Below are 14795 nucleotides of genomic sequence, written 5' to 3'. Positions count from 1 at the left end.
AGCCCCGGGAGAGCGGCAGCACACGTGGGAGAGCACGCGGTGCTCTGCGTCATCACCCCGCGACGCCCACGGCGACCAGGAGGACCCGCCCCCGCCCCGCCCCCTCGGCAGCGGAAACGTCCGGCGTCACTGCTGCGCTAGTTGCTGGAGGGAATGCTAGCAGAATTGGTGTATTCGACCCGGTTCCTGGGCCTAGTGATGGGAAATGGGGAGATGACGCGCTACAGGACAAGGAGACTGAAGATTCTGCCAATATGGAGAAGCGAGGAAGGCCCTAGGGGCGTAGTTTTCAGCCCACCGTGGTTCCCTCCGCCTCAACACGCAAAAAGATTTGATATGAAAGAGAAGCAGATTCGCCTATCCGGGACCCAGCAATTCTAGACCTCTCACCTATGGAAATTCGCGCAAAAGTATGACAATCACGCCCCTTGCAGCATTCTTTTTCTTTTTTTAATTTTGCATCCCATTGTATTTTTTTAAATTGATTTCACAGAGGAAGGGAGAAAGAAATAGAAACATCAATGATGTGAGAATCACTGATCGGCTGCTTTCTGCACACACACACACACCCCTCCCCCGGGATAGAGCCCTCAATCAGGACATGTGCTCTGACCTGGAATCTTACTATGACCTCCTGGTTCATAGGTCGGTGCTCAACCACTGAGCCACGCAGGCCGAGCATCCCTTCCAGCATTCTTAACATAAATATTGGAAATAGGTGTTCAGTTGGGGAATGTTTAAATCAAGTATGACAAGCGTTACAGGATATTCTGACACCATTAAAGAGTAGAATAGGCCCTGGCCAGATAGCTTAGCTGGTTAGAGCATACTCCCGATATGCCAAGGTTGCCGGTTGGATCCCGGTCAGGGTACCTACAGAAACCAACCAATGAACGCATAAGTAAGTGGAACAGTAAATCAATGTTTTTCTCTCTAAAATTCAACCAGTAAATTTTTTCTTAAAAAGAGTAGAGTAGAAGAGTACATAAAATTAGAAATACATTTACATGAAATTCAAGAACAATTCAAAATAATGCTAAAGTCAGGTAAATGATTGCCTTTGGTTTTATTGATTGCACTGGGGCCCAAGGGAACTTCCTAGGTTGATAATGGAAAGATTTCATTATCTTGCTCTGGGTGGTGGTTATTCTGGTAGATAAAAAAGCAAAACATCAAAACAACTGCACACAAGATTTGTGCACTTTGTAAATTATAAATTATACCTCTAAAAGGTGTTTTAAAAGGGGTTAGATGTTTCCGTACTGACACGGGCAGATCTCCAACAGCAAGCATATAGGGCACTATGATTCAACCATTATTTTCTTTTTATTGAATTCATTGAGGTGACACTGGTTAACAAAATATAAAGGTTTCAGGTATACAGTTCCACAACACATCATCTGTACACTGTATTTTGTTGATTTGGCCTTTTAAAAAATGTATTTAAATTTTAATTTTAATTTTTTTTCTATGGTTTTAATGTTTGCTTCTGAGAGAACTCAAACTCAACACAGAACTTCCAGAAAGAATGAACTGTGAAAATGGGTAGAAAACATTTCCAAATAAATAATATTTTTAAAATTCCAAGAAGATTGAGAGGGTTCCCTGTGGACATAGAATAATGGATGAAAATGACCCACACTTGAGGAGTTAACTTTTTTTCCCTGGGTATCTTCCATGTATATATGAAGTATATATGTTAATAAACTTCTGTGTGTTTTTCTTTTGTCAATCTGTCTTATTATAGGGGTCTCAGCCAAGAACTTAGAAGAGGGAAAATTCTTTTTCTTCTCTATACACCCTTTCTCAAGAATCTGTTGAAATAGGTGTCCTTTCCTTTATATGAGGATGTAAACCAAGAAAGATGAAGACATGGGATCTAGGAAATGAGAGATTCAACACAGAAGAAAAATGTAAAAAGAATACTCAGGATGACTGTTGAGAGAAATCCCAAGACTTTCAGCTGTGCAGCGTCAGGGACATTAATGTCTCTGGAGTGACTACATTGATGGATCAGATCAGTGGTTACCAATAAAAGGGAAAATAACATATATATTTTAAAACTACTAGGGTCAAGTCAAAAGAACTCAGGTACTAAAGGGTAGCAGAATATGCCATCCCCAAATAAGCTGCTTTGGTATACTGATTATTTTAAAGCTAAAAGCACTTTTGAAACAGCAGATGCAAGAAGTGCTTTCTGACCACCCCTCCCTTTTCTATCTAAAAATGGGTCATAATATTGTCCATGAAAAAGGTGTCCTTCCTGTCCCAATAATAAAAGAACACCCTTACCACCAGAGACTAGTAATCAATACTGAAATAGATCTGTACAAATTCACTAAAATAATCCTTACCTTATTTTAGTTCCATATATCTTCTAGTTACTTCCCTAAAATTTACTGCCCCTAGCCCAAACCACCCCCTTTTTTTGTCATTTCTTCACAAATTTATTTCTGGTCCAGAAAGTATATATAAGCTTTCTTGAGCTGAAAACAATTGAGAAGAAATGGATTCAAAAGTTCTCTGCCCTCCACTTATTTTCCTAAAAGCAGGACATAAATTTGTAAAAGTATATCCCCTCCCCTCTCTACCAAAGAGGAAGGAAGTTAATCACAGGAGACAACTCTTCACCCTATCAACCGAGAGGCAGCATTTAAAGAAACTACAGCCCTAGCTGGTTTGGCTCAGTGGACAGAGCATCAGCCTGCGGATTGAAGGGTCCTGGGTTCTATTCCAGTCGAGGGCACATGCCAGGGTTGTGGGCTCAATCCCCAGTAACGGGTGTGCAGGAGGCAGCCGATGAATGGTTCTCTCTCATCATTGATGTTTCTAACTCTCCCTCTCCATTCTTCTCTGAAAACTATATAATAAAAACCCAGTGGTCGTAATGCCGTAACAACCAAAGACTGGTCACCAGGAGGTGCACTGATGGGTCCTGTGGTGCTGACGCTGCATCGCGCAGCTCCAGTGGGACTGGATGCTGCATCCCATGGCGTGGCAGGTCTGGGTCTTGCGTGATTTAGCACACTGGCCTCTAGGAAAAATATGTAAAAATAAAAGAAACTATACAATCCTGCTAAAGCTAGCCCTTATCTACCATTAATTTGTTTCCCTATATATTTGCCTTCTCACAGTTTATCTATAGAGAAGCTCAAAGTTCTCTTCCTATGTCTTGTCACTTCTCTAAAAATGTATTGTTCTTTTCTAAACATCACAGATATGACTTTTTATTTGTCACCATTAAGTCTGAGTTTTAAACAGATTCATGGACTGGGGGGCTCATATCCATTAGTTCATTCAACGTTAGCACCTGTGTTATCCCCAATATCTTTTCCAGAACTGCTACTTTCACAGTGGAGCTCCACCAGTTTTACCAATTCAAATTGAGGCTTCTTCAGCATTTTGACTTTTCAAACAAAGACATCATGGAGTGAATAAATAGATTGGCAAGTTTTTTCTATGTCTTTTCCAATGCTATCTGGAATCAATTTATTGACCACTTCTTTTAAGTCATTTGTCTGTACCTCTTGGATCATGATTTCCATTATATTCTTCCGGATTTGACAGATATGTTGATGCTGGGCACAACAGGTCTTCCAAATCTGATGGTTGCATTTGTTAGTAAAACCAACCCAGAATAGACAAAGCAAATAACCATCAGTAGTCTTGACATCAACATGAGCTTCAATTGTGGTCTGTCGTTTTGTGACCATAGAGCACATTTTGTCATGGGTAAGATCCATGCCATGGAAATTAGGCAGTTTTTGCCCTGAACATTCTCAGTAATTAGCTTGAATTGTCTAAATGCAACTTAATCATTCTGCAGATCAGCTAGGCTCACTTCAAAAACACGACCCTTGAGATCATCAGATGTCGTTTTGGTTCTGCATAAGTAGTGTTTTTCCAATATTTTTATATTGAACATAGCTAGTGCTTTCACATCTTACCAACCTTTCTTAGAAAATGGATCAACCGATTTCTTCGTGGCTCCCTTTTTGCTGCCTTTCATAAGGTGCTTGTGCTTGCCAATCACAATGGTACTGCTCAGAGCCAAAAGAGTTATTGTTCTTCTTTAAACATGCTATATAAGCCCAAGTTCTAACCCCTCTTTGAGTTACTTATTGCTGAGTGCTCCCAGGTGTATGCGTGATACGTGTTAATTAACTTCTGTTTATTTTTCCTCCTGTTAAACTGTCTTTTGTTGGCCTAATTTACAGGGCCCAAGCCAGAGAACCCAAAATGGGTAGAGGAAAAAGATTCTTTTCCTTCCTTACAGTACCAACCTGAAAAGGCTCCCACTGACCAAAGATGGTACAATTTGAGCTTCATTAAGGCTAACAATTGCAATGAATTGAAACCTGTCATGTGTGTTTAAATCCATGAGTACATAATAATATTTTTAAAAATTAGTTATCTTTGGAGAGCACAAAATCAATCTTGAAAGCTGGTAAAAAAAAAAAAAAGGTAAGATACTTATTTGATAAAATTTTATCTTGCCTTCCACATATGAATTGTACCACTGGGTAACCAAATAGGAGGTAATTGTCTCTTCATAAAAATATTCCAGCCCTGGCTGGTGTGGCTCAGGTGTTTAGAGCATCGTCCCATACACCAAAAGGTTGCCGGTTCAATTCCCAGTCAGGGCACATGTCTAGGTATTGGTTTGATCCCCATACAGGAGGCAAATGATTGATATTTCTCTCATACATAGATCTCTCTTTCTCTCTCTCTCTCTCTCTCTCTGCTCTCTCTAAAATCAAAACAGCATGGCTGGTGTGGCTCATCAGTTAGGTGTCATCCCTGGAACCGAAATGTTGCCAGCTGGATCCCCAGTGGGGGTGAGTGCAGGAGGCAGCCAATCGATGATGTTCCTCTCTCATCAATGTTTCCATCTCTCTATCCCTCTCCCTCCCTCTCTCTCTAAAAATCAATAAAAACGTATTTAAAAAAATAAAATAAAATCAGTAAATTATATTCTCAGGAGAGGATAAAAAAAGGAAAAAAACTCCATATAATATGAAAAAGAACTGATAGGATTAGAATATTATAATTTTCCAACCTCCAGTTAATCAATTGATTGAGGCATTAAGCATCAATGGCTGTTAACATCACAAAAAGAGAAAAAAAAAATCTTTAGGTAGCTTCTAGTGGAATAACATAACACCTACAGTCTTGCCAAAAGAAACAAGTCTCTGGATCCTCCTGCCAATTTGCAGAAAATAAAGAGGACAAACACTCTTCTTTAACCTCTCGTATTGCTGTCAAAAATTATTGGTGCCTCGTTAAGATATCAGAAGTATTATGTGAAGTTGAGAGAGTGCTGAACCAGCATCTAAAGATCTGGGTGTACTTTTTCCATTAACTAGTTGTTTGACCTAGGTTACAGGATCACTTTTCTAGGCCTTGATTTTCCCCTGGAAGTTCTGACTCTGTGTCTGTCTTCCAAGGTTAATTGAAAACTCCTGGCTTGGCTGGTATGGCTCAGTGGTTGAGCATTGACCTATGAACCAGGAGGTCACAGTTCAATTCCCAGTCAGGGCATATGACCTGGTTGTAGGCTTGATCCACAGTGTGGGGCATGCAGGAGACAGTTGATCAATGATTCTCATCATTGATGTTTCTCTCTCTCTCTCTTCCTCTCCCTCCCTCTCTAAAATCAATGGAAATATATATTTTTAAAATATTCCTGGAATACAGGCAGTGTCTTACTCATCCTTGTATCTCATACAGCACTATACATACCATGTTTCATACACAATAGGCACTTAAGAATGTTAAATCCTGCCCTAGCTGGTTTGGCTCAGCGGATAGAGCGTCAGCCTGCAGACTGAAGGGTCCCAGATTTGATTCCGGTCAAGGACACATACCTGGGTTGTGGGCTTGATTCCCAGTATGGGGTGTGCAAGAGGCAGCCAATCAATGATTCTCTCCCATCATTGATGTTTCTATCTCTCTCTCCCTCCCCCTTCCTCTCTGAAATCAATAGAAATATATTTTTTTTAAAAAAAGTTCAATCCTTCCAGGTATGTAGATGACTGAGTAATGATTTACATAATTAAATATCTTGTGCAAATTATAAAAGGAATATCTATATATCTATCCTATCTAATAAAGAGGGGATATGCTAATTGACCATCACTCCATCACAAAGATGGCTGCACCCACAGCTGAGGCCAAATTCCCATAAGGAGCCTTAACAAGCAACCAGCAGGGACCTGAGGCTACGCCCTCCCCTGCCCCCATGGGGCTTGACAGGGGACCTCAGGCCGAGCCCCCCCACCCAGTAGGGCTTGAAAGGCAACCTCAGGCCGCACCCCCCGCCCTGGTGTCAGGCTGAGGGACCTCAGGCTGCACCCGCACCCCAGTGCCAGGCCAGGGGACCTGAGGCCATGCCCCCTGCCCGGCGGGGCTTGACAGTGGACCTCAAGGTGCGCTTCCCGTTCTGGTGCTGGGCTAGGGGACCTCAGGCTGCTCCCCCTGCCCCAGCACCAGGCCAGGGGACCTCAGACCGCACCCCCGCCCAGCGGGGCTTCACAGGGGACCTCAGGCTGTGCCCCCCACCCCAGCACCAGGCCAGGGGACCTGGGGCTGTGCCCCCCTGCCTGGCTGGGCTTGACAGGGGACCTCAGGCCATGACCCCAACCCAGCAGGGCTTGACGGGGGACCTCAAGGTGCATACCCAGTGCTGGGTGGGCGAAACTCAGGCCATGCCCCTGCCCAGTGGGGCTTGACAGGGGACCTGAGGCTGTGCCCCTCCCTCCCAGTGCTGGGCCGGGGAACCTGAGGCTGCGCCTCCCCACCTGGCGGGGCTTGACAGGGGATCTCAGGCTGTGTCCCCCACCTGGCAGGGCTTGACGGAGGACCTCAGGCCACGACCCCTGTCCTGGCACCAGGCCAGGGGACCTGAGGCTACGCCCCCTGCCTGGCAGGGCTTGACAAGGGTGGAACTGGCCGGATCTGGATCTAGCCCAATGGGGGGGGGGGGGCGGGCAACCGGGTCTGGGTCTCACGCGATTTTGAAGTGCATGTGGGTGGGCGGGGACTTGACTCTGGGTCCCGTGGTTAGTCCCAGACTCTGACAGGAGGAAGGTTTTCATATACATTTTACTAATTTTCTTTCATCTCTGACACTTCCATTATAGAGAAAGGGCAAATAGCAATATTATTTCCTCTAATTAATCCCCTTTTAATTTGCACGAATTTCGTGCACTGGGTCACTAGTATATATAAAAGCCTAAGCGACTGGTCAACTGGCCGACCAGCCGGTAGCTTGACGTGCACTGACCACCAGGGGGCAGACGCTCAATGCAGGAACGGAAACCACAGGCATGGAAACATGGAACAGACAGGAATCTCAGAGAGAAGGGGGAGGGGAAAGGACAGGAAGAGATTAACCAAAGATCTTATATGCATACTAGAGACCCAGTGCATGAATTCATGCACTGGTAGGGTCCCTCAGCCTGGCCTGTGGGGACCAGCTCTCCAATATCCCTCAAGGGGGTCCCGGATTGCGAGAGGGCACAGGCCAGGCCAGGGGACCCCACTGGTGCACGATTCCGTGCACCGGGCCTCTAGTATTTGTTGAAAAACTAATGCAGTATCTGACTTTTCTACTTTTAAACTATAAGAGCAAATGCAATTAAGAGGCTAATTCTTCCTATTAAAAAAATAAGAGAGCACTAACTGGTTTGGCTCAGTGGATAGAGCATCAGCCTGTGGACTGAAGGGTCCCAGGTTTGATTCCAGCCAAGGGCACATGCCTGGGTTGTGGGCTCGATCCCCAGTAGGGGGCGTGAAGGAAGCAGCTCATCAATGATTCTCTCTCATCATTGATGTTTCTATCTCTATCTCTCCCTTCCTCTCTAAAATCAATAAAAATAATTTAAAAAAATAAAAGAAAAAACTTCTTTACTGCCTTCACTTCTCCCTTTTTTTCCTCTGCAATTATTTCTCTCTCCTTTTCATATATATGCAAATATTTTAAACAAGCCTCTTGCCAATTTCATTACTCAGGAACTTTTCCTCAAGGACGTGGGAGCCCTCTCTTTGGAGTGAAATCATCATCAAGGAAGATAATGCCCAATTGTCTAATTTCTGTGGAGGACATAGGCCTAACTTGTCACCTGACTCCAAATTACACTTTGAATATTTCTTGCCACTCCCGTCTGGCCTGCATAGTTTCTGTTGAGAAATCAGCTGACAATTGTATGGGTGCTCCCTTGTAGGTAATTAACTGTTTTTCTCTTGCTGCTTTTAATATTCTTTGTCTTTTGCCCTTGGCATTTTAATTATGATGTGTCTTGGTGTGGTCCTAAGAAATGTACATTTAATACTTTGCCAGACACACTATTCCTAGCAGGTCTTGGGAATATAAAGATGATGGATGGGGTCTTGTCCTTAAAAGCTTATCAGTCTTATGGTGAAGACAGATATCTATCTCTATATATAAAAGGCTAATATTCTAAGTGTCCAACTATCCGACCAGTCACTATGATGCACACTGACCACCAGGGGGCAGACACTCAATGCAGGAGCTGCTGTGACGCGCACTGGCCATTTACAAAGAAACAGCACCGCAGACCTGATGCACACAAAGCAACAACTGGCTTCCCCCCAAATGGGACACAGACCCCGCCACCACCCGGGAGGGACCGTCCACCAAATCACAGCCAATGCTGCCGAGACCCCATGGTGAAAAATGTGGCCCACAGCCAAGCCCAGCCTGGAAACTGTGGCTGTGGGCACCAGGTAATGATGTCACGTAGCAATTCCCCGCTTCTTCTCCCTAGCGACTAGCCTCCTTGCAGTTTCTTCAGCCCAGGAGCACAACTTACTTTATAGCCAGGTGGAAACATTTTACACTTTAACCAAATGTCTGTGAAACATTTTCCTGTGCCTCATCTCATTTGATCTTCACAGAAGTCCTGGAGTAGGTAGATAGGAGACTCGGTGGAATCCTATTTTCTTTTCATTAGCGGGAAAACGGAGATTTAGAAAGTTTAGAAACTTGACACGACAGAAAAGAAGTAAGAAATGGTGGACCTTGAAAATGACTGCAGGTTTTCTCACTGCTCAGAATATAGTCAAAGACTGCTGCAGTTAAATATTTTACCCTTTGTTCTCCCTGTGTGATCTACAATAATAATCTGCTTCGTGTTGGTATTTACTACTGTGTTGCTGACAATTACCTGAAAGAGAAGTTGGGGTGCTTCACTGGACTGGAAAAAGTTTAGCTAAATCAGAAAGCAGGTCTAATTAAGCAAGTTTCTGCTATATATAAAAAAGGCTAAGTTGACTCTTGCATGCATGATACATATAAAGCTCTTGCTGTGCCAATCACATGCATGTGTTTCAATCTGTCATTGTCAATTGTGAATTTGGTTGACACTTCTATTATAGAGAAAGGGCGAATAGTGATATTAACATATTTATTTTAATTAATTTCCTTTCAATGTGCACAAATTCATGCACCAGGCCACTAGTCAAAGGAATATTGTCACAAAGGGCTATAATAGGGAGTTAGGGACAGGGTACTATGAGAGTTCAAAAAGGGAAACTGCCAACTCAGCTTAGGAAATAGGAAAAACTTCTGGAGAAGGTAAGATGTGAGGTCAGGCTTGAAAGTGATAAAATAGATTTTATATTGAAGGTTAATTCCCAGTCAGGGCATATGACCTGGTTGAGAAAATTCAAAGAAATTATACACTAGATGTTACTTCTCCAGTATCCAGGGGAAGAAGAAAAAAAAAATGTTAATCCCTTCATGAAGACCCTTGTTGCTAACTTTGTTCCCTATCTCTCAGTCACTCACCTCTCTGCCCTGCTCTGAGAAAAGCCCCTCCATCAGGTGAATTTCTGTCTAAGAAAACTCCATCCCTTCTCACAAAAATTGGCTCCGCCTATCATCTGTTCTCTTTCCAAAATATCCTGGAGAACTTCCAAGATATATTAACAACCATACAGTTCTCAAATTCCAACTTCTTTAAGTAATACTCACAGTTATTATTGTTAAAAACAAGACAACAAGCCCAAAATGGAGCTGCAATGGTAATCCCCAAGTCATCAAACCGAGACTTAACTTGATTACAGTTTCTGCTTCCCCAGAAATGGAATCTTAAACCAGTTAATCATGAATGGCCTGATAAGTATTAGTTAGGTTAATCTGTCTGATAAACTTCTGCCATCCCCTAAAGGAAAGTAACCTTACAATAACCAACTTGATTTTTTTACTAGTATAATTTCTTTGTTCCTGCTCCCTTCTCCTATAAAAGTCTTTACTTTGTACATCTCCTCAAAGCTCTGTTTTATCTGCTAGATTGGATTCTGCTCAATTCAAATCGATTTTTGCTCAAATAGTCTTTAAAAATTCTTTTAATCACTATCTTTTTATTCATTTCAGAGGAAGGGAGACAGAGAGATAGAAACAGCAATGATGAGAGAGAATCCTTGATCAGCTGCCTCCTGCACACCCCGAACTGGGGATTGAGCAATCTGCAATCCAGACATGTGCCCTGACCTGGAATTGAACCATGACCTCCTGGTTCATAGGTCGACACTCATTGGGCCACACTGGTTGGGCAGAAGTTGCTTTGTTGTTGTTGTCAATCCTCACTAGAGGATTTTAAAATATATATATATACACATATATGTGTATATATGTGTATATATATATATATATATATTTAAATATATTTGTATTGATTTTTTACAGAGAGGAAGGGAGAGGGATACAGAGTTAGAAACATCAATGAGAGAGAAACATCGATCAGCTGCCTCCTGCACACCCCCTAGTGGGGATGTGCCCCCAACCAAGGTACATGCCCTTGACCGGAATTGAACCTGGGACCCTTCAGTCTGCAAGGCCAACGCTCTATCTACTGAGCCAAACTGGTTAGGGCCAGAGGATATTTTTACATTGATTTTTAGGGCGAGAGGGAGAGAGAAACACTGATGTGAGAGAAACACATCAATTGGTTGCCTCCTACACACCCCCAACCCAGGGCCTGGGCCTAGGAGGAGCCTGAAACCAAGGTCCCTGCCATTGACCAGAATCGAATCCAGGACCCTTTGGTCCAAAGGTCAACACTCTATCCACTGAGTTTGGCTAGGGCAGAAATTGCTTTCTTTTTTCTTTTCTTTTCTTTTCTTTTTAATATTTTTATTGATTTCAGAGAGGAAGGGAGAGGGAAAGATAGAAACATCAATAATGAGAGAGAATCACTGATTGGCTGCCTCCCGCCTGCCCCCTACTAGGGACTGAGCCTGTAACCCGGGCATGTGCCCTTGACCGAAATCGAACCTGGGACCCTTCAGTTCGCAGGCTGAGGCTCTATCCACTGAGCCAAACCAGGCTGGGCAGAAATTGCTTTCTTTTTTTTTTTAATTTTTAAAAATACATTTTTATTGATTTCAGAGAGGAAGGAAGAGGGAGAGAGAGAAAGAAACATCAGTGATGAGAGAGAATCATTGATTGGCTGCCTCCTGCACGCTCTCCACTGGGGATCGAGCCCGCAACCTGGGCATATGCCCTGACCGGGAATCGAACCGGTGACCTCTTGGTTCCTGGGTTGACGCTCAACCGCTGAGCTACACTGGCTGGGCAGAAATTGCTTTCTTAAACACATAACTGTTACATTTATTTGTTCTTTAGTTTACTTCTATAAGTATCCCAAATTGGCACTGATTGAGATCTTTCCAAGAGAATATTTTAAAATCAATCACTATTTTTTATTCAATATAAAGTATTTAAGAGAGTGCCAATGAAATGAGAGACTTTGCAATGATTTTAATAATAAGGTCACTTTTTCCTGGAAGATAATTTTGGGGGAAATCTTTACTTATTTTTGAAGTATCTGTGCTGTTCTCGATAAATATTTTTGATGAATGTTATGCTGAAAGCCAATGTTCAATCATTTGCTAAGTTTCGTTGATGTTATCTCCTACATATTTAAAATTCTATCCCCTTTCTTACCTACCATCTCCTTCAGATCCTCATTTTCTGTAGCATGGATCACTACAAGAACATTTCAGAATCCTCCTTCTCAAGGCCAAAGGAATTTTTTTAAATGTATGTTTTGTTTTGTTTTTATTTCAGCGAGGAGAGGGAGAGAGAGAAACATCAGTGATGAGAATTACTGATCAGCTGCATCCTACACGCCCCCTATTGGGATCCAGCTCAAAACCTGGGCATGTGCCCTGACCCTGACCTCCTGGTTCAAAGGTCAAAGCTCAACCACTGAGCCACACTGGCCAGTAAGGCCAAAGGATCTTAATAATGTAAATTACATCATTACAACCTCAAGCTTCAAATCCTTCCGTGGTCCCCAGGCCTCATCATTTAAAGGTAAATTCCAAGTTCTTTGACATATATATGGCCTTTCAAGGTCTGATTCCTGCTTCCCTCTCCAGGCTTTCCGCTCCAGCGTTCGCCTTGTGGTTGCAGCCCTCTACTTTTTCCCAACCTCCACTATCTGGAATGCCTAAGTATCTTGAATTTCTTAGGAGCTAAGCTGGTTGGGGGAGAATCTAGGAAGCCAGTGTTCTCCCAAAACATATTCTCCCACCTGGGGGTCTTTTAGAAAATTTGTAAATATGTAATAAGTTGATATGGCAGTTGCAAGTTGAAGTAGCAGAGGAAGTTGGGTTTGTTTCACTTCCTCACCAGCCAAGGGCGCAGACTTCCCCTCCGGAGGGGACCCTACAGGCACCTTGGGTTCTTGTAGGTTCTATCCAACTATTCAGGTATTTACCCTCTATAAATCCTCTCCCTCCCCCTACTGGAATGGCATCCTTCCTCAAAGCTCCCAACCCCTGGGCTAAGTTGTTGGCCTACCATCCAGGGCAGTGTCAGGGCCAGGAACAGCGCTTACTCATCGTTACCGAGCTAGTGCCCAGCACCAAGTCTAGAACGTGGTTGATACTCAACAGAATTTTTGGAATGAAGGACTAAATAAAGACAAGACCTTCTCAGAGCTTACTTTCCCTTTCATTAAAAGAGCTTTTCCCAGACCCGCCCCTACCTTGGTCGAGGTTCCACCCCTTCCGTAGGGAAGCTCCCTCTCGCCTTCCCCGCCAGCCCAGGCCCCGCCCTTTCCCTTGGCTGGCCCCGAAGACTACTGGAGTTTGGCGCCAACCGTGGGTTTTCTTCCCCTGCGGACGGCGGGAACTAGTTATATGCGCCGGGACGTGCTTTGCGTCTGGTCTGATTGGCCAAGGGCGCGCAGTCCCGCCTCCGCGTCCTGGTTGAGCTCTGGCATTGGCAGAGATGCCAGGGAGACCTCGCTGTACCGAAAGGATTCCGGGCTGTGTTGGGCCGGACCGGGTGGGTAAGTTGCTGACTGGGTCCGGTCCGTACAGCGCTGCTGGGGAAGAGGCTGCATGGCGAGGTAGTACCCCGAGCGGAGGCCGACGGCGTGCCGGGAGCCGGGGATTCGAAGAGCGCGGCGGGGTCGGGGAGGGGTGGGTGCGCCTGATGTCCGGGGCCCACAGGTAGCCCGATTCCCGTCGCCCTCGGTTGCAGCTTCTGGGCTCGCACTCGCGTCCCACTTGTCCCTGGAGGAGGGTCCAGGCTGGTGCTGGGGCGAGCGTAAGTAGGAGTTCCGACCGCCCTTTTCCCGACCCCCGGCCCCCCAAAAAAACCACAATCTCGTTTTGGGATGTACTCTTACAGGCTTTCGGATGGGAATCTTTGGAGGAATGGTCTTCCTAAGCCCCTATTGGGGTGATCGTTGATGTGGTTGTTTGTGAGACTGTGTGGCCCAGAGAATTTTCTTGATCTCCACAGCTCCTAGAACCATGACACATAGTAGGCCCTAACTCAGATGTTAATGTGGAATTTGCAGAATTTCAGGATAAATGGTTCAGGGATCCATTTATTGGCGTTGTCTCTGATTCTTCCCTGGACTTCCTAGATTCTTTTCTGATCTTTTCCATTCTTTTCAGCTCCAGCTCCAAACCTTTCCTTCTCAAGGCCCCTTTCCCATCTCACTCAAGTGCCTCTTTGGAGGGAAATAGAGACATTCAGGGCAAGAATTCCCCCCTCCCTTACCCCAGTTATCTTCCAGCATTTCTTGCCATTTTACAAGGAGATGGCCTCCTTTCAAAAAAAAAAAAAAAAAATAGGCTCTTTTCCCTAATATTCTTGATTTTGTCATCTGGCTTTAGAGACAGCTGGGATCCAATCCCAGACCTGCCACTTACCAGCTCTTTAACTTTGGGGTAAGTTTCTTAATCATCTGTATCTGTTTACTCATGTGTAAAAAGGAAAATTAATAGTAGTACACATCTCATAGGACTTGTGGAGGATTTAAAGTAATTTAATAATGTATTTGGAATATTTAGATCAGTGTCTGGCTGATCTAAATGTAGGGTTCAGTATATGTAGTGTTTGTTATTTTCCCCTTACATATTCTTCAGGGATTTTGCTATATTTAGATTTAGCCTTTCCCATGAGCCTCAAAATACACTCTTCCTCTCCTCTGGCTTTTTCCTGTTTTTCTCTACAAATGCTTGTTGCATTCCCTCTTTTTTTTAATTCTTATTTATTTTTTTTATTGCTTTCGGAGAGGAAGGGAGAGGAAGAGAGAGATGGAAACATTAATGATGAGAGATAATAATTGATGGGTTGCCTCTTGCAGGCCCCCCCCCGCCCCGCCCCTCCACTGGGGATCGAGCCTGCAACCCCGGCATGTGCCTGTGACTGGAATTGAACTCAGGACCCTTCAGTCTGCAGACCAACTCTCTACCCACTGAGCAAACCATTTGGTCCCCTCTTCTATTTCTTTAAAAAGAAATTT

General features: G+C 44.0%; 1 protein-coding gene and 1 pseudogene across 3 annotated transcripts in view; one reads left to right on the top strand and one right to left on the bottom strand.

Annotated features, from left to right (window-relative positions):
• Nucleotides 1-3293: 3293 nt before the first annotated feature.
• On the bottom strand, nt 3294-13379 carry LOC308246691 (small ribosomal subunit protein eS1-like; annotated as a pseudogene). Its single transcript has 2 exons — nt 13195-13379; nt 3294-4040 (listed from the first exon to the last, which is right to left on the bottom strand). The product of its transcript is annotated as a small ribosomal subunit protein eS1-like (transcript).
• CASP8AP2 (caspase 8 associated protein 2) overlaps nt 13247-14795 on the top strand; it is a 30782-nt gene continuing 29233 nt past the window's right edge. The window contains exon 1 of one of the 2 annotated variants that reach the window (XM_080663891.1): nt 13247-13325. Coding sequence is in view for 1 of the 2 variants with exons in the window: in XM_080663890.1 (XP_080520016.1) it covers nt 13378-13385 (8 nt within the window). In the remaining variant the exon portion in view is untranslated. Of the gene's footprint in view, nt 13386-14795 lie in introns of both variants that reach the window. The other variant, XM_080663890.1, reaches the window with a different exon arrangement.

Source organism: Plecotus auritus, assembly GCF_963455305.1.
Source record: "Plecotus auritus genome assembly, chromosome: 4".
Taxonomy (NCBI): domain Eukaryota; kingdom Metazoa; phylum Chordata; class Mammalia; order Chiroptera; family Vespertilionidae; genus Plecotus; species Plecotus auritus.
Note: the sequence above shows the minus strand (reverse complement) of the source record. Positions and strands in the feature narration are given on the sequence as shown.